This window comes from Cibotium barometz, chromosome 35 (assembly GCF_041138505.1).
Source record: "Cibotium barometz isolate CiBa-2024 chromosome 35, ASM4113850v1, whole genome shotgun sequence".
NCBI lineage: Eukaryota > Viridiplantae > Streptophyta > Polypodiopsida > Cyatheales > Cibotiaceae > Cibotium > Cibotium barometz.
In genome coordinates, this window is record NC_141080.1 from 14,706,905 (window position 1) to 14,731,406 (window position 24,502).

General features: G+C 44.7%; 1 protein-coding gene across 3 annotated transcripts in view; it reads left to right on the plus strand.

Annotated features, from left to right (window-relative positions):
* Positions 1–24,502, plus strand: part of ARC3 (GTP binding protein) — a 159,505-nt gene that overhangs the window by 47,510 nt on the left and 87,493 nt on the right. For 2 of the 3 annotated variants that reach the window (XM_086774615.1, XM_086774617.1), the window contains exon 2: positions 15,930–16,003. The exons of the other annotated variant lie outside the window; for it this stretch is intronic. In XM_086774615.1, the coding sequence (XP_086630741.1) occupies positions 15,930–16,003 (74 nt within the window). The remainder of the gene's footprint in view (positions 1–15,929; positions 16,004–24,502) is intronic. 3 annotated transcript variants of the gene reach the window in all.

The window sequence follows — 24,502 nt, forward strand, 5'->3', positions numbered from 1 at the left end:
ATCATTGGTAAGTTGGGGATTCTTGTTCAGGGTTATGTGGACTATGAGGATTTCTATATTTCACCTTTGAAGCACTCAGATGTCATCTTGGGGAAGCCATGGTTCCATAGGAAGAGTGTCACCATTTGGCCACCCAATTGGTCCACCCGTGCTTTCTTATTATGTATGTACATTGGACTGGTGTCCATGGCAGTTGTTTATGCCGGGGATTGATGCCAGCCATGTGATATTGTAGACTTGGCTTTCCAATGGGACTCCTGTCTCCGTGTACATGCCCAAAAAATGCTTGGTGGATTGTGTTCCATTGGGTCTGGTACCTCGTGTACTTGCCTGGAGCACGTCTACTTTGGTATAGTCTCATGAACGGGGATTGTCCATACCAATGCTGCATTGCATAGCATCTTTATGTGCTTGCTTGCAATTGAAATTGCATGCTGTTTTCATGCTTGCTTGACCAATGTGTAGTTCCGGGTAAGGGGACGCCCGCCCGCGAACCGTGCGTGTGAAACCGTCTGCTGACATGGTTATGTGGCATGCGACAGGTGGTAAGTATTGGTCATAAACTTGGCCTTAGGAGTTAGCACTAATTTATAAGTGAGTGTGTATACACTTCATTAAGTTTTGAGCGACCAAAAGTTACTTATAAATTATGACCAGCCCAGTGTTCACACACACTGATGTCCCGAGGTGGACATAACCCAATGTCCACCGCCCAGACCTTATCCCTATTGTACAAAGGGAGTAATCAGCCATGTGTCCACTCTAGCTTGCTCCACAAAGCACCTGCCTGCCACCTACACTGGACAACTCACCACCTCACTCCTCTTCCTCTCTCTAGAGTTTTGCGCCTCCTTCATGAGGGCTGTTGGGCTGCATTTTCTGCACATTCTCCTTCCTGACTCCATTTCCAAGCTTGCTAAGGTGATTTTCAAGCTTCCTAGAGTGTTTTCGGATGCTAATCACTCTCCTACACACTCCCAATGTGACTGAAATTCAGCAAAACAGCTCTCTTTATTGCTGTAATTTCTGGTCTTTTTGCTAAAAACCCTAATTTCAGCTCTCCTTTTTCAAGTTGAACCACAGGGGAAGCTTTCCCAAGGTTCCCTTCATCCTCTTGAAGACTTTTGTCGCAAAGAAAGGCGACAAATCAAAGATCTCAACACTCCAAGGACCTTCATCGTGAAGACTTCCGCTGTCATCGATTCTACTTGCTATTGGTAAGCTTTTATGCTTATATATGGGAGCAAGTAGCAGGAGGGAGGAACCGGATTACAAGATCACATTTCTTGTGTAGTGTTCTCTTGTCCTACGTGCTCTCTTGCAGATTGTTGCTACCATGTGTTGGTGGAACAATAGAGAGCAGATGGTAGGGAACATGGGCACTTGAGAGGGTAGTGTGGGTTGCAAGTCTACATCGACAACCACTTGTTTGCAATACTGTATTCATATGCATTGGTATGGAAATCTGGTCAGAAATGCCCATGACACTATGTACTTGATTCTCCCAAGATCAATATACTTTATTTGAGGGAGGGGACGGCCTTTCCGGCTCATTGTGTGTCTCTTGTCAATTCAGCAATATACTTCTTGTATTTTGAGCAAGTGTCCATCAAATCTTAGTGTATTTAAGTGTATTGATTAGCATTGTGTTCAACCAAGTTACATTGGTATCAGAGCATACGGTTCTCTTTCACTTCTATCGTGAGAGACGATCACCGTGAACACTAGCTATCTCTACACTTGACACATTATGGACAGCCATACAATGAATGTTGGAGATGCTAATACAAGGGGCAGGGACAATGAAATGCATGCCTCCAATGCTTTACAGGATGAGCAAACTCATGTGGTGCACAATAGGGAACATGAATATGTGGGACAACCGTCCCGTGGCAAAGAGAAGATGCAGGAAGAAGAGTCCATAGTCTTGAGGGCTGAACTAACTCGTATGCAGGCTCTTCTCCATGCACAACAAGAAGGATTGAATCTCTACCGCCGCGAGGATCCATTGGTACATGACTGTTTGAAGGCCAAGAAAGATGAATCTGATATGGATCATGCAATGGCAATGATTGCTCAAGAGTTGCACATGCAACCGAGGAATGCAGCATGTGCATACTTGGCTCGTACCGAGGATGCCTATGCAGAAAAGGCAACCATCTCACATGTCTTGGAATCCCCACAAGTGCCCGAACAAGAACTTATGTCTAAGAGGATGAATCTCCATGCGATGGGAGAGGAACAATCAGTGACTTCACTCCATGCAGGAACACCTTATGTAGCCCGTGAAGGATACAATGTTTATGGCAGTGGTCAAAATGTATGTCAAATGCCATTGTCGGCTAAAAATGTGCATGCACAACACATGCGACATGGGCCGCAATTTTCTGTTGGTGCAGGTATTCCGCGTATCTCTCATGCCACTCATGCCTTCGAGTGTGCTCGTGAGGGAGAAGTTATGGCTGAAAATGTATCAATGCATGTTGAGGGGCCAGCCATGCCTCATGCTTACAGGACACATGTATCTATGCCTTATGCATCACCTTTTGGTCCTAAAATGATGCCAGTCACCACAGGGGCTGTCCCAATGGACAAACATGGGGGAAAACATGTTGAGATGCTCACACATGCATCAAAGTCTCGTGACTTCAAAGCCCGAGACAAATATGTGAAGTTTGACACATATCATGGGGAATATGCTGCATCAAAGGCACTTGCTTTTATTGCCCAGTTTGATATTGCTTTCAGTGATGAGGATTTCACTTAGAAATCCATGATCCGGCATGTAAGCATGTTCATGAAAGGAACTGCTGCCCATTGGTGGCTCACGGAGAAGCTCTCACCGAATCCTGTTAGATCATGGGAAGAGTTCAAGGAGAGGTTCTATGCTCAATTTGTGCCATCCAATGCATTGAATGAGATAACAATGAAGTGGGATTGGGTAAAGCAAAATGAGGGGGAATCGGTAAATGCATATGTACAAAAGTTTCGGAAAGTGCTTTTGGAGGTGTCTCCATTTATGCACGTCACCGAGGAGGAAAGGAAGAGAAGGTTTCAATCGGGATTGCAACCCGTGTACAAAGCGGGACTACAAATATATCCTGGTCATACCTTACACCAATTAATCGCAGCCGCCACCGCCACTGCCACCGAGCAATTGGAACTCAAATTGAGTCGATCCAATAAGGCTAAATCCTCATTTCAAGGCAAAGAGAGGGCTGTCCAAAACCTGTAAAATGATGGACAGCCCCCTAAAAAGGACCAAAACCAAGATAAAAATGGTCCAAAGGCTCAAAATAACACTACCAAGAAGCGTCCCTTCAAATTGTTAGACTATGGTCTCACTCCGGTATGAGTGAGGGGAAATGCTTTAGTTGTGGTAGCACCGAGCATATTGCAAAGGCATGCCCAAATAAGAAGCGTGATAATGCAAATGCATCAAAGCCTAATGTGCATATGGTTCCGGATGTGCAGGGCAACACTTCACATGATAGCAAAGATAGGGTTGTATGTAAAGCTTGGGGACAGCTCAAAGTTCAGCTCGCTTTGTTCATGTTTGATGATTGTGCATCGAGAAGTGCAGGTCATGCCTATTTTTGGCAAGTTGTGCATACACATTCAAGGCTATGTGGATCATGAGGATTTTCTTGTGGCACCTTTGAATGGTTGTGATGTATTGCTTGGAAAGCCTTGGCATACACGTATTGATCCGTGCAAGGATATTGTTCACCCGTCCTCTTGGTTCAAAAGAAGGATGGATCCTTTCGTATGTGTGGATTATAGAGCTTTGAATAAGCTTACTATCAAGAATCGGTTTCCGATTCCACGCATAGACGACATCCTTGACAAGTTGGATGGATCGGCATGATTTAGCTGAATTGATCTCAAGAGTGGATATCATCAAGTGCGTGTAGTGCGTGAGGATGTACACAAAACTGCTTTCAGGACAGCATTTGGGCTTTATGAGTATCTTGTTATGCCTTTTGGTCTTACAAATGCCCCGGCTACATTCAATAGAATGATGGATCACATATTCCGTGGATACAGGAAATTTACAGGTGTCTTCTCTGATGACATCCTAGTTTTCTCGAAATACCGAAGAAGAGCATAAAGCTCATTTGGCCATTGTTTTTGAAGAGCTCCATAAGCATAAACTCTTCATAAATGCAACGAAGAGTGAGTTCTTCTTGTCAGAGATACATTATCTTGGGCATATTGGGTCCAAAGATGGAGTGCGGATGGATCCTGCAAAGATTGATGCAATTCGGAATTGGCCCGAATTGAGTTCAGTGCATGAGATCCGTAGTTTTCTTGGAGTATGCTCTTACTACCGCAGGTTCATTGGGCACTTTGCATGGATTGCTTCTCCTTTACATGATTTGACAAAGAAGAAGGCCGTGTTCAAATGGACTAATGTAGAGAGAGATGCATTCCTCAAATTGAAAGATGCAACTACTCATGGTCCAGTGTTGATCATTCCGGATTTGCAAAAGCGTTTTTGTGTGGAATGTGATGCATCTGGAAATTGCATAGGAGCTGCCCTTAATCCAGAGGGACATGCCGTGGCTTATGAGAGTCGTAGATTGCATGATGCAGAGATATCTCTTGGCATTTATGAGAAAGAGCTCTTGGCTGTAATTTATGCACTTACTATATGGAAACATTACCTTCTTGGGGCTGATTTCACTGTGAAGACAGATCATCAGAGTTTGAGGTATTTTCTTACTCAAACTAAGTTGTCAGAGAAGCATATGAGGATGGCCAATTTCCTCTCTATGTTTCATTTTCAGATCTTGCACACCCCGGGAAAGAAGAATGTAGTGGCCGATGCATTGTCATGAAAGCCGTATGTAGCAGCTATCTCGGTTGCCTCTCATGGGGACTTGACTACCATGCGTGATTTGTATCATACGGATGTTGATTTTGCCACTATTTCGGCTGATTTGATGGCTGGTCATCCACATGCCTCGTATGTGATCAAAGAGGGTTATCTCATGAAAGATAATTGCCTATGTGTGGTGTCTGACATGAGGCAAAAGGTTTTGGATGAGTGCCATGCTCCTCCATATGCTGGTCATAGAGGCATAATGCCTACTACGCACATGATTGAGCGGTATTTCTTTTGGCCAGGTATGCGGAAGGACATAGAGGCACATGTACGTGCATGTATCACCTGTCAAAAAGTCAAATTTGATAGGCAAAAGGCACCAGGTTTGCTTCAGCCATTGCCTACTCCCACGCAGCCATGGGAAAGTATTACAATGGGTTTCATTATGGACTTGCCACGTACCCAACAGGGTAATGATGCAATTTGGACAAATGTGGACAGGTTTAGCAAGCAAGCTCATTTCTTGCCGGTCAAAAAGACCATCAAAGCTGAGCATATGGTTAAAATATATCTTGCACAAGTGTTCAAACATCATGGAATGCCGAAGTCCATTGTGGGGGATAGAGATCCCAGGACTACAAGTCTCTTTTGGCCGGCCTTATTTGATAATATCGGCACCAAATTGGACTTCTCATCAGCTTATCACCCTCAAACGGATGGGCAAAGTGAGGCTGCAAATTCAACCGTGTTGGATCTCTTGAAATGTTATGTGGCGGATCAGAAGTCTTCTTGGGAGAAGTACTTACCGCTTGTGGAATTTGCATATAACAACACGGTGCATTCATCCATGGGAAAGGTCCCGTTTGAGATTGTTTATGGTAAGGTGGTTTTGCCACCCATCCTTCACACAAAGGATGAGATATTTGCAGCTGATGAGTATGTAAGAGACTTGGATATTGCTTTTGCTCAGGTGTGGATAGCCATTGCAAGGTCACAAGACAAGCATAGAAGGCTGCCGACAAGCATAGAAGGCAATTGGATGTTAAAGAGAATGATTGGGTATTGCTGAAATTTGAGAAAGCAAGACTTGCAAAGAGGCCTGGCAAAGAGGGTGCATATCCTAAGCTTGCAACCAGGTACTATGGGCCTTTTCGAGTGATCGAGAGGATCAATGAAGTGGCTTTCAGATTGGCATTACCTAGTCATTGGCACATACACAATGCTTTTCATGTGAGTCTCTTTCGCATGTATGTAGGCCAGAGCCCAGTGAAATGGTCATTGAGGATCCACTAGAAGTGGATGAGCTTGAGGAGATCTTGCAGCCAGAGCAGATTGTGTATCACAAAGAACGCAAGCTTGCTGCAGGCAAAGTTGTGAGGCGTTACCTTGTGAAGTTTAGGAACTATCTTCCCATCGATGATGGGTAGATGAAGAGTTCCTCAGAGATTGCCCGCATGTGCTTCAGACATATTTGGATGCTTTTCAGTTGCGAACAACTCTTTAGAAGCCAGGGGGGATATCACCATTTGGCCACCCAATTGGTCCACCCGTGCTTTCTTATCATGTATGTACATTGGACTGGTGTCCATGACAGTTGTTTATGCCGGGGATTGATACCACTCATGTGATACTGTAGACTTGGCTTTCCGTTGGGACTCCTGTCTCCGTGTACATGCCCAAAAAATGCTTGGTGGATTGTGTTCCATTGGGTCTGGTACCTCGTGTTCTTGCCTGGAGCACGTCTATTTTGGTATAGTCTCATGAACGGGGATTGTCCATACCAATGCTGCATTGCATAGCATCTTTATGTGCTTGCTTGCAATTGAAATTGCATGCTGTTTTCATGCTTGCTTGACAAATGTGTAGTTTCGGGTAAGGGGACGCCCACTTGCGAACCGTGCGTGTGAAACTGTCTGTTGACATGGTTATGTGGCATGTGACAGGTGGTAAGTATTGGTCATAAACTTGGCCTTAGGAGTTAGCACTAATTTATAAGTGATTGTGTATAATTTTCATTAAGTTTTGAGCGGCCAAAACTCACTTTACCAATGTTGCATTGCATAGAATCTTTATGTGCTTGCTTGCAATTGAAATTGCATGCTGTTGTAATGCTTGCTCGACCAATGTGTAGTTCCGGGTAAGGGTTCGCCCGCCCGTGAACCGTGCGTGTGAAACTGTCTGCTGACATTGTTATGTGGCATGCGACAGGTGGTAAGTATTGGTCATAAACTTGGCCTTAGGAGTTAGCACTAATTTATAAGTGAGCGTGTACACACTTCATTTAAGTTTTGAGCGACCAAAAGTCACTTATAAATTATGACCAGCCCAGTGTTCCACACACACTGATGTCTCGAGGTGGACATAACCCAATGTCCACCGCCCAGACCTTATCCCTATTGTACAAAGGGAGTAACCAGCCATGTGTCCACTCTAGCTTGCTCCACAAAGCACCTGCCTGCCACCTACACTGGACAACTCACCACCTCACTCCTCTTCCTCTCTCTAGAGTTTGGCGCCTCCTTCCTGAGGGCTGTTGGGCTGCATTTTCTGCACATTCTCCTTCCCAACTCCATTTCCAAGCTTGCGAAGGTGATTTTCAAGCTTCCTAGACTGTTTCCGGATGCTAATCACTCTCCTACACACTCCCAATGTGACTGAAATTCAGCAAAACAGCTCTCTTTATTGCTGTAATTTCTGGTCTTTTTGCTAAAAACCCTAATTTCAGCTCTCCTTTCTCAAGTTGAACCATAGGGGAAGCTTTCTCAAGGTTCCCTTCATCCTCTTGAAGAGATTTGTCGTGAAGAAAGGCGACAAATCAAAGATCTCAACACTCCAAGAACTTCCATGGCGAAGACTTTCGCTGTCATCGACTCTACTTGCTATTGGTAAGCTTTTATGCTTAAATATGGGAGCAAGTAGTAGGAGGGAGGAACCGGATTACAAGATCACATTCCCTGTGTAGTGTTCTCTTGTCCTACTTGCTCTCTTGAAAATTGTTGCTACCATGTGTTGGTGGAACAATAGAGAGTAGATGATGGTAGGGAACATGGGCACTTGAGAGGGTAGTGTGGGTTGCAAGTCTGCATCGACAACCACTTGTTTGCAATATGCATTGGTATGGAAATCTGGTCAGAAATGCCCATGACACTATGTGCTTGATTCTCCCAAGATCAATATACTTTATTTGAGGGAGGGGTCGGCCGTTCCGGCTCATTGTGTGTCTCTTGTCAATTCAGCAATTTACTTCTTGTATTTTGAGGGTTGCCTTTGAGAGCCGAAGATTGCAACATGCCGAGAAACACTTGAAAGTTTATGAGAAAGAACTTCTAGTCGTGATTCATTCTCTTACTTCATGGAAGCATTATTTGCTTGGGGCTGACTTCATGGTGAAGACGGATCATCAAAGTCTTTTTTTGACCCAAACTAAGCTTTCCGAGATGCATATGAGGTAGGCAAACTTTTTGTCTATGTTTCATTTTTAGATATCCATAAACCTGGAAAGAAGAATGTGGTTGTAGATGCTCTATCTAGGAGATCACAGGTACATTCAGTGACCATTGCCTATTAAAGAGAATTGGATTCCATGAGAGATCACTATGTGCATGATGAAGACTGCGGAAGCTAGAGGATGGTCGGACACTTAATCACTATTCCTTGAAAGAGGGATATTTGATAATGGATACACGGCTATGCGTAACCAAGGATTTGAGGCAAAAAGTGATTGAAGAGTCACATGCACCACTTTTTTTTTTCCCCCTGAGAAAAAGATCCTTCAATTAGTTAAAGAAAAATAGCCACAAAGGGCTAGATACAACCACGAAGGGCTAAATACAAACTTGCCTCATTTAAGGGTGGGAATCAAATGATCATAAGGGGAAGAGATGCTTCTCCTCCGGCTGGCCGCTCTGTGAGGAGAAGGCTATCTCATATAGGGGGAGGGGGGAGGGGGGGGGGGGAGGGGAACAACCACACAGGTGGTATGTAATACCAAATGGGGTCACGGCCTCTATCTGTGAGGAAAGGGCTAGGCCTCCAAAGTCTCAAGAAAGCTTCCCGCCGCTTCCGCATGCTGACAGAACCTCCCTGTAACTTCCCCCACTGACCGCGGAGGGTGTGAATGATATCAGGCCATATGCTCTTGATGGTCTCAGCTGGCGGAGTGTGGGTACCCTAGGGTTGTTTGCGGGACGCGTATCGCACCACAAGAACGTAAAAAAACGGTACGAAACAGGACGGGTGTATGAAAACGAGGTCCGGGACGTTTTTTTTCCCATGACAGTTTCGCTGTTGCGTTTCGTACCGTTTCGTACTTGGCTGGTACGGCACGATTGGAAAAGCTATTTTTTTGTCGTTTTTTTTGCCATTCGCTATCTATTGCCGTTTTTTTGGGCCATCGATCCATCTCTTGGCTATTTTATGACGGCAGGTACGGTACGATCAAAAAAGATGATTTTTTTGACCACCCACCTGTCTCTTGGCTGTTGTATGCTAGCTCCCATGTACCCACCCACCCTTTGCTCAGGCCCAGAAGGCAGCGCGCTTGGGCCCCATCTCTCTCTCAAGCTCTCTAGGGTCTACTATGGTACTACCTAGGCTCTCCCTCCCTCTCTCTCTCTCTCTCTCTCTCTCACTCACCTCCATAGCGTACCCCCCCCCCCCCCCCCCTCGCTATATTCCAGTTCCAGTTTCATTTTCTAGGTGTCGGTAGTATCATCTTTATTTTTCATTTTCTGGATTTTTTTATCCAGACATTGTATCAGATCCACCATGATGTAACTTTTGGTCTCATAGGTCATTATGGCCTTTTGAAGACGTTAATATAACATTTCATTTCATTTTCATTTCTCTCTCTCTCTCTCTCTCTCTCTCTCTCTCTCTCTCTCTCTCTCTCTCTCTCGATCACATGTACCGTCAGATGTTTTCATTTTACTTTTTCTTTCAATTTTCCATGGCTGAGTATATCCATGGTACCATTGTATTACTTTTGGTCTCATAGGCCCTTGGGGTCTTCCGTAGACGTTAATATAACTTTCTTTTCTTTCTTTCTTTCTCTCTCTCTCTCTATATATATATATATCTACTACCTAGGCTCTCTCTCTCTCTCTCTCTCTCTCTCTCTCTCTCTCTCTCGTCGCTTGGGCCCCATATCTCTTTTAAGCTCCCTAGGGCCTACTACCTAGGCTCTCCCGCCCTCTCTATCTTTGGCAATGAGGTCCAGACTCCACAGGAAAGGAAAAGCATGAGGCTTTTGCCTTATATACCACCACGGGCGAGAAATGTTCCGGTAATTCCGGATCATGGAAATGGACGAGCCTTGAGAGCAATGTCCTTATGTTCACCATTCATGTCTCCTTGTACTAATGTTTTAACTTGTTTCTAGAATCTAGTTTATGACAGCTTCTCTAGACTTTGCCCGGCCAAAAGTGTACAAATATCTAACTTTTAAGTGTTTTTAAAAGTGCGCCGTACCTCAATCGAACTTATTTTTCAAAATTTAAAAGTCCCATACCGGTACTATTATTTTGTACCTTTGTTTAGTATTTGACAACTATGGGGTATCCTTGATGGCCTCGCTGCATCTAGCACGCCAAATTTGCTGAGCCTTCGGGAAATCCCAAAGGCAATGTCTCTGAGACTCCTAGGGGTGGCCACACTGCGGGCAAGCTGCTAGTCGACCTCCAACTGCCAGCCAAGTACCGACCGTGAAACTCCTATGTGCCATCAACCAAAGAAAGAGGGGGGCATAGAGGTATTTCTTCTACTACGCAGGCATTGGAACGGTACTTCTATTGGCTTAGCATGAGAAAGGATATTGACAAGTATGTATCCGAGTGTATTGACTTGTCAAAAGATTAAGTATACTGCATGATCATCAAAAGACACCAAGACTGCTTTTATGTCTCTACCTGTGCTCGAGAGGCCATGGGAAAGTATAGCGATGGACTTCATTTTTGACTTGCTGAAGTCAAAGTCTGGGAATGATGGTATTTAGACCATAGCTCATTTCATTCTAGTAAGGAAGACCATCAATGTAGACCACATGGCAAGGATTTTTTTGGCATAGATGTTCAAACCCATCATGGAATGCCTAAGTCTATCGTTGGTGATTGAGATTCGAGGACCACTAGCTTGTTTTGGAGGGCATTGTTTGACAAGATGGAAATGAAGGATGAGAACTACTTTCCGGAGTATCCACATGTTTTACAAGCATATTAGGAAGCTTTTCAGTTGAGGACAACTGAAAAGAAGCCGAGGGGATGTCACCGGCCTTTGTATTTTGACATCCAAGGAACTAGGAACAAAGGAGAATGCTGAAGGTTTATATTCTGCTACACGGAATTGAGTATTCTAGAACTCGAGGGTTGCTGTCCAAGTTGTATCCAAAAGGAGCAACTTTGAGAATGAACAACACTAAATCTTTTGTACAAGAGTCATGGGACTAGCCATCTCATGGGGGCACTGTTTATCAGTGAAGAAAATCAGAACTGAGTACATGGATATGAATACTTTTAGTCTACCATAGTCAAACATTGACATGGGCAGTCCAAAGACACTGACATGGGTAGTTGGACTACAGTAGGAACTGGTGTAAAAACCAAGAAATTGGTGTCAAAACAAGAAATTGTTTGTGCATTCATTTGTTTATTTGATTTATGCTTGTAAGCATATGTGTGCCAAGGGTTGGGGATGTCCAGTTAAACCCAAGGACGAGCATGCGTGCATGTGTTTGTGTCTTTTGATATATAACGGGTGCATGTTGATCTTGACAAGAAGAGAATCATGTTGGGAAACTCTTGCCTGAGACAACTCTAGAGGTGCAAGGGGTGGGAGTATCTTCCAGAGAGGTCAAACCCAAAGGTCACTCTATGTGAAGGGTAAAAATCGTGAGGGCAAGATGCTCCCCAAAGCCATGCACAAGAGAAAAGGAGGAGATTCCGCACGAAGAACCATGTCTCAAGAGCCAGAGAGAAGAGCTAAGCCCACGGAAAAAAAAGCAGCGAAAAGCAAGATGTAACGTTTGAGGACAACTGTTTAATAAGTTGGGGGGATATCATCGAAGCATCAAAATACAGGTTGCTAATATGCAAAAACGCAACACGCGCGCGCAAAAAAAAGTTTTTGGAAAAAAAGTAGCGTGGCATTGATGATGTGGCAATGGTGACGTGGCACTGATACGTAGCAGGATAGCACTGATACGTAGCAGGATAGCAACGCAAGGTCACCGTATAGGCTTTGGAATGATATGACTAGCTTTTGGAAAGCAAAAGATTAAAAGTTTTTTAAAAACTAAAGAGAGAAGAGCTTTTATTATTAACAAGATGCTTTTTGGACTATGAGTGAGTTTTAAAGCGCTTTTCTCAAGTGCTTTTGGGCAAGAACTATTAATTTAGCTATTCTCTCACTGTCGAGACATGTAAAAAGGCGAGAGCTCTCTAGCACTGAGAACTTGTACTCAAGACTCCTCCAAGGAGTTTTATCTAATATAACTCGGAAGGGGAAGGAGGGGGGGGGGGTTGGCCCCAGGCTATTTCGACCCCTAGTGTGGTGTCCTCTCTCTCGACTCTCTCTCTTCTGTTTATTTTCAGATTTTCTCAAGGTTTTACGCGTGAAATTGTCGTTTTCTTGAAGATAAGCTAAGTACATGTGCCACAGCCCTTACGAAGGTCTGTTTCAGTTGAGATCTGTGCATTTGTTCCACTTGCCTTCATGCCATGTCCTTGAACACTACAATGGTCTGCTTCCTGAGGTTGATCATGGCATCCTTGCAGCACCCCCTTGGAACTATTTTCCTGAGCGCCTTCCTTGGTATGCCCCAAATGGCATCTGAACCTCAGGGCTGCCATTTCCTTGGGTTTTGCTGACATCGACCAGCGCCATGGGATTTCTACCTTGGCTATGTCTCCTTGGACCTATGCACCTTCAGCACTTAGCTTTGCTGAGCCTATTGCTCTCGTACCAATGTCACATGCGCGGAAGCTTTGTGTACTATCTTTCAGCAGTATACCTTGATGCAAGAGACCAACAAAGATAGAGAGAGAGAGAGAGAGAGAGAGAGAGAGAGAGAGAGAGAGAGGTATTTTCATTATATTATATGGTGCAAAAAGATGTCAATATGACTATATAGATTCTGTGGCCTTTGGCCTTCCAAAAGGTTACCTAGGACCTTCTAATGAAGCGACTCTTGACTTGCCCCAAGAATGGGGTTAGATGACAAGAATGACTACATGCCTAGCGTTATATAGGCTCCTTGGCAAGTCATACCAACTAGCTCACTTCTGGTCGGCCAACTCCATGGACACATAAATACAAAAACGCTGCCGACCTGAAGTGAAACACCTCCTATGCCTGGCCGACTTGATCTTGGTCCAAGAGGATGCCTTCCGGTGCTTGCCAGGTGTCACGTGCATCCCGCACTTGGATGCCAGGGTTCTACTCCATTTGTTTGAGGTCAGGTGTGCATTGTCTTGCACATGCGTCCAAGGTCAGGTGTGCATTGTCCTGCACATGAAGCAGTGCCAGTTTGCGCTGTGAGTCTCCCTTTCGAATGATGTCAGTTGTTCTGTGTGTTTGGTCTGCGACCAGATGTCAGATGAGTGTGTAGAACATGTAGGTTTGCATGTAGAAGAGGGGCCAGCCCATAGGGCTACCCCAGAGCCCAGCCTAAGTGGGCATGGGGAGGTTTAGAACCACCCCAAGGGCCAGGAGGGCCCCATGCTGTGCCTCTTGTCCTAGCTTTGGGTTGGGCAGCATAGTCACAGGGGACGGAAGGGACAGACTGTTGGAACGGAGGGACGCCGGGTCGGGACGGTTCAGCAACGGGGAGGGCAGGGGACGGTCAGACGTCCCCCTAGAGGCGTCCCTCACAAGGGACGGTGAAGGGGACGGCAGTAGGAATGGGGACGGCTGGGAGCCGTTGCGCGCAGTCAGACTGGTTTTTTTTGGCCATTTCTAGCCGTTTGGCGAGGCCTTGAGCCTTTGAGGCTTGGGCCTTGGCCCTTGGCCCTTGCCTCTCTCTTGCCTTGAGGCTTGGCCTCTAGGCTTGAGCCTTGGGGCGTTGGGCCTTGGCCCTTGAGGCTTGGCCCTTGCCTCTCTCTCTCTCTCGTCTTGCTCTTGCCTCTCTCTCTTGCCTATCTAATATCTATATAAGAACAAGGCTACAAGGCTACAAGCACATACACACCCCTTCGAGTTTTCAAAGTTCAAGCAACTCTCTCTCTCAACTTTCAAGCCTCAAGCCTCAAGCTAATGAGTGTATCTACTCTCTCTAGTCTCTCTTCCTCAAGCTTCTTCTAACTTAGTAACTTCCCAACTTCCAAGCCTCTCACACAAGGCTCTACTCTCTACTATCTAGACTCTCTCTCTCTCTCTCTCTCTCTCTCACCTCTCTCTCAAGCCTCTTGAGTCTTCCAACTTCCAAGCCTCTAGGCCTCTAGGACCTAGGTTCTCTCTCTCTCTCTCTCTCTCTCTCTCTCTCTCTCTCTCTCTCTCATTGTTCAAGGCTCAAGCCATCTTCAACCATAGCATCCTCCTCAACCGTCAATGCCTTCACTCTTTGATTGGCGTATTTTGTTAATATGATGCAAAAGCTTACCATTTTAGTGTAAATTTGTGCTCATTTTGATGTACTTCCAAAGTAGAATAAGTGTGGAGTAGAAAAACTTAAAAAAAAAAAGTATTTTTTGAGTGCCGTTCCCTCCCCCGTCCCCGTTTCCTACTTATGGCCGTCCCCCGTCCCCGTCCCCCGTTACCGTCTCCTGTCCCTTGTGACTATGCTGGGCAGGCTGTCGGCCAGCCCAAGGGGCCTGGCCAGGCAGCCGACAGGGCCAATGGGCCAGCCCGGCCAGGCGGCCAGGCCAAAGGGCTGCCCAGCAGCCAGTTGGCCAGTGCCCAGGGGCTGCCCAGCAGCCTGCGCAGGCCTGGACAGCAGCCCACAGGGCAGCCAGGCCAGATCAGAAGGGCCAGCCAGGGTACAGTGTGAAACGAAGGGGTATTATTAGCATTAAATTCTAATTTTGCCGGTCATGAGTCTTTTTCAGCAACCCGACCTCAGTATAGCTGGCCGACCAGGTCTAGGAAGGGGTATATAAACCCAAGGCATAAATTCAGTCCATCTATCTCATAATTCACAAGGTGCTACAGCTACTCAAGGGCTAGGACAGCCAAGGGAGAAGCTAACGCAAGGGTGAAGGATTGAAGGTCAAGGGCAGATATCTATCTCAGCCAAGAAGGTTCAGGTTCAGTCTTTTATTTCAGACTTTGCATCATTCTAATAAAAGCAAGTACACCATTCGTGGTGGGGGCCCTACAGAGGGTATTCGGGACCCAATACTGTGTCCTCTTCTCCCTCTCTCCCTCTCTCTATTTTCTGCACATCTATTTTCAGTTTTGTGTTATTCTCGTCGTGAAATGTGTGCTGATTTCTGAGCATTGAAGTTACCGATCTCCCCCCGAAGCTTCCGCATGTTACACCAGGGACTTGGTATCGCCCTAAAATATTGTTTTTCTGTTGCCGACTTTAGGGGTTAGCCATGTCCATGTGCGCACATGACACTACCCTTCCTCATCGTGAAGGGATGAATTCCTCACCTTTGCTTTAATCAAGAGGTGGTGCAAAATTTTTTGTGGATGGTGTGTTTTCCTACGGGCTCGAACCCATAGGAGCATCCCACAAAAGCCTTTTGGTTGGTTTAGTGTGCTTCAGGCAAGAACCCGTAGGAGCAGCCAGCGGGTAGAGTCATGTGTGCTAGATTTCACCCTCCAATTGTTGCATGCGTGGAAGCCTTGCTGTACTGTTTCCTTTATGCCTCGCAATATTTTGAGAAGGGGTAAAACCACACACATTGACCATACAGCATCCCGCATTAAGCAAGCCAACCTTCATCATGCAATAATCACATTATGTTATTTAACTAATGGCCTAATTGCTTCAAGCTTTCGTAATATTTTTGTTTTACAAACATTGGTTTTAAGCAACCGAGCAACAAATCGTGTTTGTATTGGTGCTTCTACTTTGACTTAAATAAACTTAATTCAAAGTTGTAAAAAAAGTTGATATTGATTGTCCATGGTTAGCACTCAATTGAACATTTGAAAATGACAGGATATCTTTAGGCGATGCTATGAATGCGCAATCATTTGGGCTGCTTAACAAGAACAATGTAAAGGTTGTGGATGGTAAGACTTTGGTCAAAACGTTGTCAAATAAAAGTCCAAAGAAAAATTTTGAAAATGTTTATCTTTTATGAGAAAGCTAAAGTGATTGTGGCACATTGCTTAGCATTTTTTTTGCAACGTTAAGGCATTTCTGAATAAAATTTCCTTCATCTTGCAAAATAGTATGTGCGCGCGTGCGTGCATGTGTGTGCGTTTGAAAGGTTTTGGCGCTCAAATTGAGGTCCCTTCTGGGGAGCATGGTACATACATACATACATACCAGCCTACATGCATGCATCACACAGGCATGCACATACATGCGTACACATACATACATACCTAGATGCATGCGTGCACACATACATGTGCACACTCATACATGTGCACACTCATACATGCATACATGCGTACGTACATACATACATGCGTATAACAAACATACATACATACATACATACATATGTATGTATGTATGTACATACATACATACATACATACATATGTGTGTGTGTACATACACGCCATGTCACACACGAATACATATCTATCTCTACACACACACACACACACACACACACATATTATATGCTTGCATACATGTATGTATGCATGTATCTATACACACATGTATATGTATATATGTGTGTGTATAGATACATACATACACATATATTGTGTGTGTGTGTGTGTGTGTGTGTACATATATATGTTTGCATACATACACACATGTATGTGTGAAGTTTTGGGATCCGAACCCTTGTTCCCTGGTGGGCAGCGTAGTACGATGGCCACTCGGGCAAAGGGCCATTGGCAACAAGTAACACTTTTTAAACATATAAAAATCAATGCTTTTAAAACAACAACAAAGAAAGATAGTGTATCAAGTAAGTTATTGTGTCTAAAAAGTTCTCTTAAAGCCTTTTGGGTGATGTGCTTGGGTCTCGCTTTTTAGCTATAACATGGTCACAATGATGATTGCATGTTTTTTAATGATACACCACTGTGATGCAGGTACTTGCATGTACCTATCATGTAAGCCTTGTAGTCATGAATGCCAAACAAGCCATTTCATGCTCAAAACTCAACAGTTTTGTTGCTTAAAATGGTGCCTTTTTGTAGAAAAAGGGGCTGAATTTCGAGACTGATTTTGCATGGATTGTGAAGAAAAGATTGTTGTGAGTGTGGAAATTTAAGCATTAGTACTACTTGTATTTGATTTGACTCGGGTGGCACCATGTCATTAGTGCCTCCACCATAGCTTTGATGATTGATCACACATGAGCTAACTCTCTCTCTCTCTCTCTCTAAGGCTTCCTTCTCAGCAGAGCCCCACTGTAATTTCACTTCTTGCTCTGTGAGTTCATACAGAGGTGTACTATCCTAGCAAAGTTATGGGAACCTCCTATAAAAGTTCACATAACCTTCATCTTGTTGAGAGCAGTGCATACACCCATGATGTGTTCTGGCAACTATCCCATTAACATACAGAACACAGATTTGAAGGGGTTAAGCGAGATCTTCAAGCTTTGTTAAATCTTCATCTTCATGTAATGAATCCAAAAACGGCTCTGTTTCTTCAATTAAGTCAAGCTTTGTCTAATCTTCATCTTCATATAATGAATCCAAAAATTGCACTATTTCATTCATTCATGTCCATCGCGGACGATTCTACTATCTTGTTTGTTGTAGAAACATCTTGAGCCACTGTAACTTCATAGTCTGAAGTTGCCAAGTTGGCTTCAGGAGTTGAAACACTTGAGCAATGATTTGCATCAATAAATTGATCATACACATCTTTGGAAGTAATCTATGGGGTGGCAGATTGTACGTGACCCATGGAAGTAATAGCTGTAGATTGTGCATGAATAGGATGCATCATGGCACTTTTGCCTTTGGAAGAATCTTGAAATTTTTCTCTTGAAGTAGAAGGTTGCATCTTCTGACGATTTCTAGGTTGCTTGGGACACTCGAACCATTGATGTTTGCCGGGGCAAATGGTGTATAACCAGGTTTCTGTTGTCCTTGTGAGGAGGTTTGGGAAGCAAATCTAGGGTTTCGCGACCAGAGTCATATCCACAATCTAATCCTCGTCCGTGGGTGATAAGATTGCTGATGTATGTTGGGGTAAAGGCATTATGCCCACCCTTATAGTGTGTACAAGCCCATAAGTTATAGTACATAGTACACTTAGTACTTTTAATGTACTAAGTGCACTATGTGTACTAGTGCAATATACATGTGTGATAGGGGAGTCACACACTCATTCCTATGAGTTGACTTATCCCCACAACTCTCTCTCTCTCTCCCTTCTCTTGTTCTCTGTGTGTATGTCTCCCACATGAAAAACCTAACCTTATTTATCTCTCCCATTCAACTGGTATCAGAGCTTAGGTAGCTGTCTTGATCCTCTCCCAGCGGCGGCAAGTAGAGCTTATCCAAATTGTGAGGCTCTTCCATGTGAACAGTTTGAAGCTGCATTTCAGGCTGTGGAGCAGGTGCTTACAGATAGCGGCTAGCTTGGGTGTTGCAGGTGTCAGCAGCTGCCATGACAGGCAGCGAAGGTAGCGAATCAGTCGTAGGCAGCGTGAAAATTGTTGCAGCAAGCATTGGGCGTTAGACGAGTTGAGTCCTACGAGGCGAACACGCCTACGAGCGAGCCGTCGAAGCGCAGGCGTGTTATCGCTGGGCGAGCACTACCCGCCACCTCTAGGCGAAAACGGCGGCAACTTCTTCGTTTTTTTTTTCCCTCTTCGCACGTAGGCGACAAGCGGTGCGAACGAAGGAGGCATTGGTTTTTATTAGCGCCGTCTGATCCCTCGCCTGCCCATCAGCAGCTGGGCGTAGGCAGCCAGCAGCGTGGGCTGCTCAGCTGCTGCCCAGCAGCAGCCACGCTACCCAAACAGGGCCACGCCTGCGACTAGCCTAAGCCCGACTACAAAGGTCTGCAGCTACAGCAGCATCATCACGACCCCCTTCTTTCCTGCAATCAGAAATCTCCTGAGGAGTCCTTCACCAGAACAGCAGCAGCATCATCAACCCCTTTTCCTGCAACAAAAAGAAAAATCAGAAATTACAAGGTATTTGCCTCAATTTTTTTTGGGATTTGCAATTGAGCAGGTACAATCATTAATTGAGCAGGTACAGGTGCCAAATTGCTCAATTTTTGAGCAAAATTGGCAAAATTGGGTGACATTGGTCACAATCAGGATCAATTTGCAGGAAATTGGATGTCAAAATTTGGGGCTTTTGATGTAATTGTGCAATTAAGCATTCATACATGCTGTATGATGTGAGAAATCGCACATTCGGGCAAAATTGCAGCAAATTGCAGTGCAGATCAAAGGGCTTTTGCGCCGATTGGATTGATTTGCATGCAGGCAACCGCATTTGATGCTTTGGGCAATGTGTTGATGCCTGACAAGCACTCAATGTGCCTGTAAATCAAGGGGCTTTCATGTATTAGATGTATATGTGGCCAGGGGAAGCACTGTGAAGACTCTGGGGATGCCTTCATGTGCGTCAATGTACCATGTATGATCAGCAATTGATCTTAAATCAAGGGGCTTTTCAAAATTTTATGCTTGTTGAGCTTGGCAAAAGCAGCAGGCAAGACTTTTATGCCTTGAATCCTCAGAAATCAGCTTGCAGTCAAGGGGCTTTTGCCCAATTTCTGTTCGGGACTGTTGTATGCAGTGGTCGGGACTATAAAAGTCTGATTTTCACTCATTTGGACAGCGAGGAGAGCATTTATTGCTATTGTACCTGTTGGTACAGATTTGGTACAGCTTTGTACAAGTTTTGGCATGGCTGCACATTGATTTGAGTGAGCAAAAATCTCAATTTCAGCTGCTGTACTTGCCGGTACAGGTTTGGTACATCATTGGTGAGCACTTAGTACTGCTGTACAGTACTTTGAAAGGGGAACAGAGCACATTTAAGGTGCTGTCCTAAATCTGCAGCAACCAGATTTTGGTGATTTCATCACATACAGTGGGAGAAAAGTTGCATTCTTGCTTCCGCAGTGGGAGATCAACTTTGGGAGAACAACTGTGAGCACTTTGTGTGCTTTTGGTGCAGTGTTTGCACATTTTGCAGGGAGTCAGGCATTGACAGGTTGCATATTGCTATGGCAACCACAGGTGAGAGCTCTTCATTGCTTCACATCAAGAAGCTTGAAGGCTCACATAACTATGATATTTGGCAAACCCAGTGCTATAATGTGTTGCTCCAGAAGAAGCAGCACAAGCCTATCAAAGAAAGGGGTGTAATGCCCGCTTCTCTTACTGCTGAAGAGTGGGAAGATATGGATGAGCTAGCAAGATCCACCATCATGTTGTCTGTGTCAGACACTTTACTTTTCAGCATTCGTGAAGAGAAGACAGCTTGGGGAATGTGGCAAAGATTGCAGGACTTGTATGCCCAGCAAAGTGCCTCAAGCAAAGTGTATTGGTTGAAGAAAAGAAACTCATAGGTCTTCAGATGAAGGAAGGGGCGTCTATGATAGCCCATTTAAATGAGTTTAATGGTATTGTCAGCCAAGTTATAAATCAAAAGTTGGCAATGGACGATGAGTTCAAAGCCACCTTTCTCTTATGCACTTTGCCAGAGAGTTGGGACACATTCAGGACAGCCACTAGCAATTCGAATGCTATGCTGTCATATGCAGATGTTGAGGGTGCTCTTCTTCAAGAAGAGATGAACAGGAAGAACAATTCTGTTGGAAAGTCCAATGCAATGAATGCACGTGGGAGATCCCAGCAAAGGGGTAAAAGCCAAGAACGGGGAAGGAGCAAGTCCCGCTCCAAAAAGCACTTGGAATGCCATTATTGTGGCAAGAAGGGACACATCAAAAAGCAATGCTACAAATGGAAAAATGATCAAAAGGAAAAGGGAAAAGGCAAAGATGAAGCCAAAGATGTAAAGCCAAAGGGCAAAAGTGGAGTCAAAATTGAAGAAGTCAATGTGTCACATGCAGGTGACAGTGAGGATGAGGTCCTATTCACGTCTTCACTTGATGCCCATTCACTTCTTGCAGGCGATGGTCATGGTATGCACTCATGGATCATTGATTCAGGTGCCTCCTTTTATGTCACAGGTTGCAGAGACTTGTTTGTCAGGTATACTGCTGGCAATGAAGGAGTAGTTTATTTGGGTGATAACCATGCATGCAAGATTCTTGGCAGAGGTGATGTGAGGCTTGTGTTTTCAGATGGCTCACAGCTTATGCTCCATGATGTCAGGCATGTGCCTGAGATCAAGAAGAACCTGCTTTCTACTGGACAGCTTGATGATGCTGATTATGTTACCACATTTGGTCGTGGAAAGTGGAAAATTAGTAAGGGCTCACTGGTTGTTGCCAGAGGCTCTAAGGTGGACACTCTTTACTTCATGCATGCAGGTGTTTGTCCTCATGCTAATGTAAATGCAACCGAGCTGCCGGAAATCTCTATGTGGCATAGCCGGTTGGGACACATGAGTGTCAAAGGAATGGAGCAATTGTCTCGTTTGGGTTACTTGCCTTCTCTAAAGTTTTCAAGTTTTCAGTTTTGAGAGCATTGTATATATGGCAGGCAACTCCAGTGCCCCCACAAGAAAGCTCTTGGACAGAAAGATGCTCAGTTAGAGCTTGTGCATACACATGTATGTGAGATGCCTCAGCTTTCTTTGGGAGGGGCAAAATATTTTGTGTCTTTTATTGATGATGCCACACGCAAGGTGTGGGTTTATCCTCTTCGTTTGAAGAGTGATACATTCTCAGTGTTTGAGAAGTTTGTTGCTCATGTTGAGAATCAAACTGGCAAAACACTGAAGGCTTTGCGTTCCAACAATGGTGGAGAGTATATGTCCAAACAGTTTCAGGACTTTTGTGATGCTAAAGGCATCAAGAGGGAGCTCTCTACTCCTTATGATCCTCCACAAAACGGGACAGCAGAGAGGATGAACAGGACCATTCAGGAGAAGGTCCGTTCTATGTTGTCACATGCTGCGTTACCTCATGGTTTTTGGGCTGAAGCTGTTATGACAGCCGTTCATCTTATAAACAGGTCACCTAACACGAGGCTTGGTGGAAAAGTGCCAGAGGAAGTATGGAAGGGGAAGCCTCCGTCCTACAAGCACTTGAGAGTGTTTGGTTGCGTTGCGTACGTGCACATACGCAGGGAAATGCGCACCAAACTTGATCCTAAGTCTCACAAATGCATATTCCTAGGATATGGTGACAGAGGTGAAATGGGGTATAGACTTTGGAATCCAGTGAAGAGAAAGATTATACGCAGCAATGATGTCATTTTTGATGAAACATGCATGTATAAGGAGCCTGCAAGGCAACAGGAACCTGGCAGAGTCATGTTTGATGATGATGGACATCATGGACAACAACCAAGGGCTGTAAATCAGCCATTACAGCAGCAAAGCCAGCCCTTAAATGGTGCTGAAAATGGTCCAAATGGACAGCCAGAGATGGCAGAAGATATCCCTATGGATATACCACAGTTAGAGGAGATACCGGGCATGATTTTTCAACCTTATGGCATGGAACAGGAGCCACCAATAGGTGATATGCAGGCTGGACAGCAACCTGCAAATGATGGTTATTGGGTATGGAGGTCCACAAGACCCTCCAGAGCCCCTGACAGGTTTGTTCCAGGGGTTGACTACTTGATGCTTACTGACTGTGGGGAGCCCTCATGTTATAAGGAGGCTTTACAGAGGGCAGACAAGGCTCTTTGGGAGCGTGCTATGAAGTCAGAGATGGAATCTCTGCACAAAAATGGAACATGGAAGTTGGTGCATTTGCCTGCAGGCAAGAAGGTTTTGCCTTGCAAGTGGGTTTACAGGCTCAAAGTTGCACCTGATGCAAAGCCAAGATACAAAGCCAGGTTAGTGGCTAAGGGCTTCAAGCAGGAATATGGTGTGGACTTTGATGAGATCTTATCTCCAGTGGTCAAAATGACCACACTTAGAGCTGTATTAGCTTTGGTTGCTCATGATGATCTGGATTTGATTCAGATGGATGTGAAGACTGCTTTTCTTCACGGTGATCTCCATGAGGAGATATATATGCAACAGCCAGAGGGTTATGCAGTAAATGGAAAGGAGAAGCTTGTATGCAAGCTGAAAAAGAGTCTTTATGGGCTCAAACAGGCACCAAGGGAATGGTATCATAAATTTGATACATTCATGAAATCCCAAAATTTCAGGAGAAGTGACATAGATCATTGCTTATACACCAAGAAAGCTTTGGATGGCAGTCTATTGATCCTCATCTTGTATGTTGATGATATGTTGATTGCCGGGAAATCTCGTAAAGAGATGGATGCCTTGAAGAAGAGGCTGCATCAAACCTTTGATATGAAGGATTTGGGTGATGCAAATCACATTTTGGGTATGCGCATACTTCGGGACAGAAATCAGCATGTGTTGTATTTGTCTCAGAAGGAATACATTGGCAAAGTTTTGCAGAGGTTCAATATGGACGGGGGGAAGAAGACTAGTACTCCTTTGCCTCCATATGTGAAACTCAGTGCTATGGACAGCCCACAGTCAGATAGTGGCAGGGCTGATATGGCCAAGATTCCGTATGCTTCAGCTTGTGGCAGTCTCATGTATGCCATGGTTGCTACTAGGCCGGACATTGCATTTGCAGTGGGAGTGGTTAGTAGATATATGGTCAACCTTGGCAAGAAGCATTGGGAAGCAGTGAAAGGTGTCATGAGATACCTGAAGGGCACACAGGATATGTGCATTTGCTTTGGCAAACATGATGCATTAGTGCATGGTTACACGGATTCGGATTATGCCGGTCATCCAGATAACCAGAAGTCTACTACCGGTTATGTGTTCACATTCAGAGGAGGTGCTGTGTCATGGATATCCAGTATGCAGAAGTGCATTGCCTTATCTACTAGAGAGGCTGAGTATATTGCAGCCACAGAGGCTTGCAAGGAGGCATTATGGCTATCTCGGTTAGTGGTTGATTTGGGTTATACAGGGGATATTCCATTGTTGCATTGTGATAGTCAGAGTGCCATCCAGTTGGCAAAGAACCCTGTCTTTCATGCAAAGACGAAGCATGTGGATGTGAAGTATCACTTCATCAGAGAGGTGATAGAGAACAAGCAAATTCAGCTTGTTAAGATTCATACGGATGACAACCCGGCTGATCTGTTGACAAAGAGTTTGCCTCTGGAGCGGTTCGCTCATTGCAGACACTTGATGGGCATTGGATGAGGCCAGTTTCAGCCTTGATATGGCCTTGTATATTATCATGTACATGCTGATTTTTCTTTTCCTTCATTTAAGGGCACTTTGCTTTTTAAGTGGGAGGTTGTTGGGGTAAAGGCATTATGCCCACCCTTATAGTGTGTACAAGCCCATAAGTTATAGTACATAGTACACTTAGTACTTTTAATGTACTAAGTGCACTATGTGTACTAGTGCAATATACATGTGTGATAGGGGAGTCACACACTCATTCCTATGAGTTGACTTATCCCCACAACTCTCTCTCTCTCTCCCTTC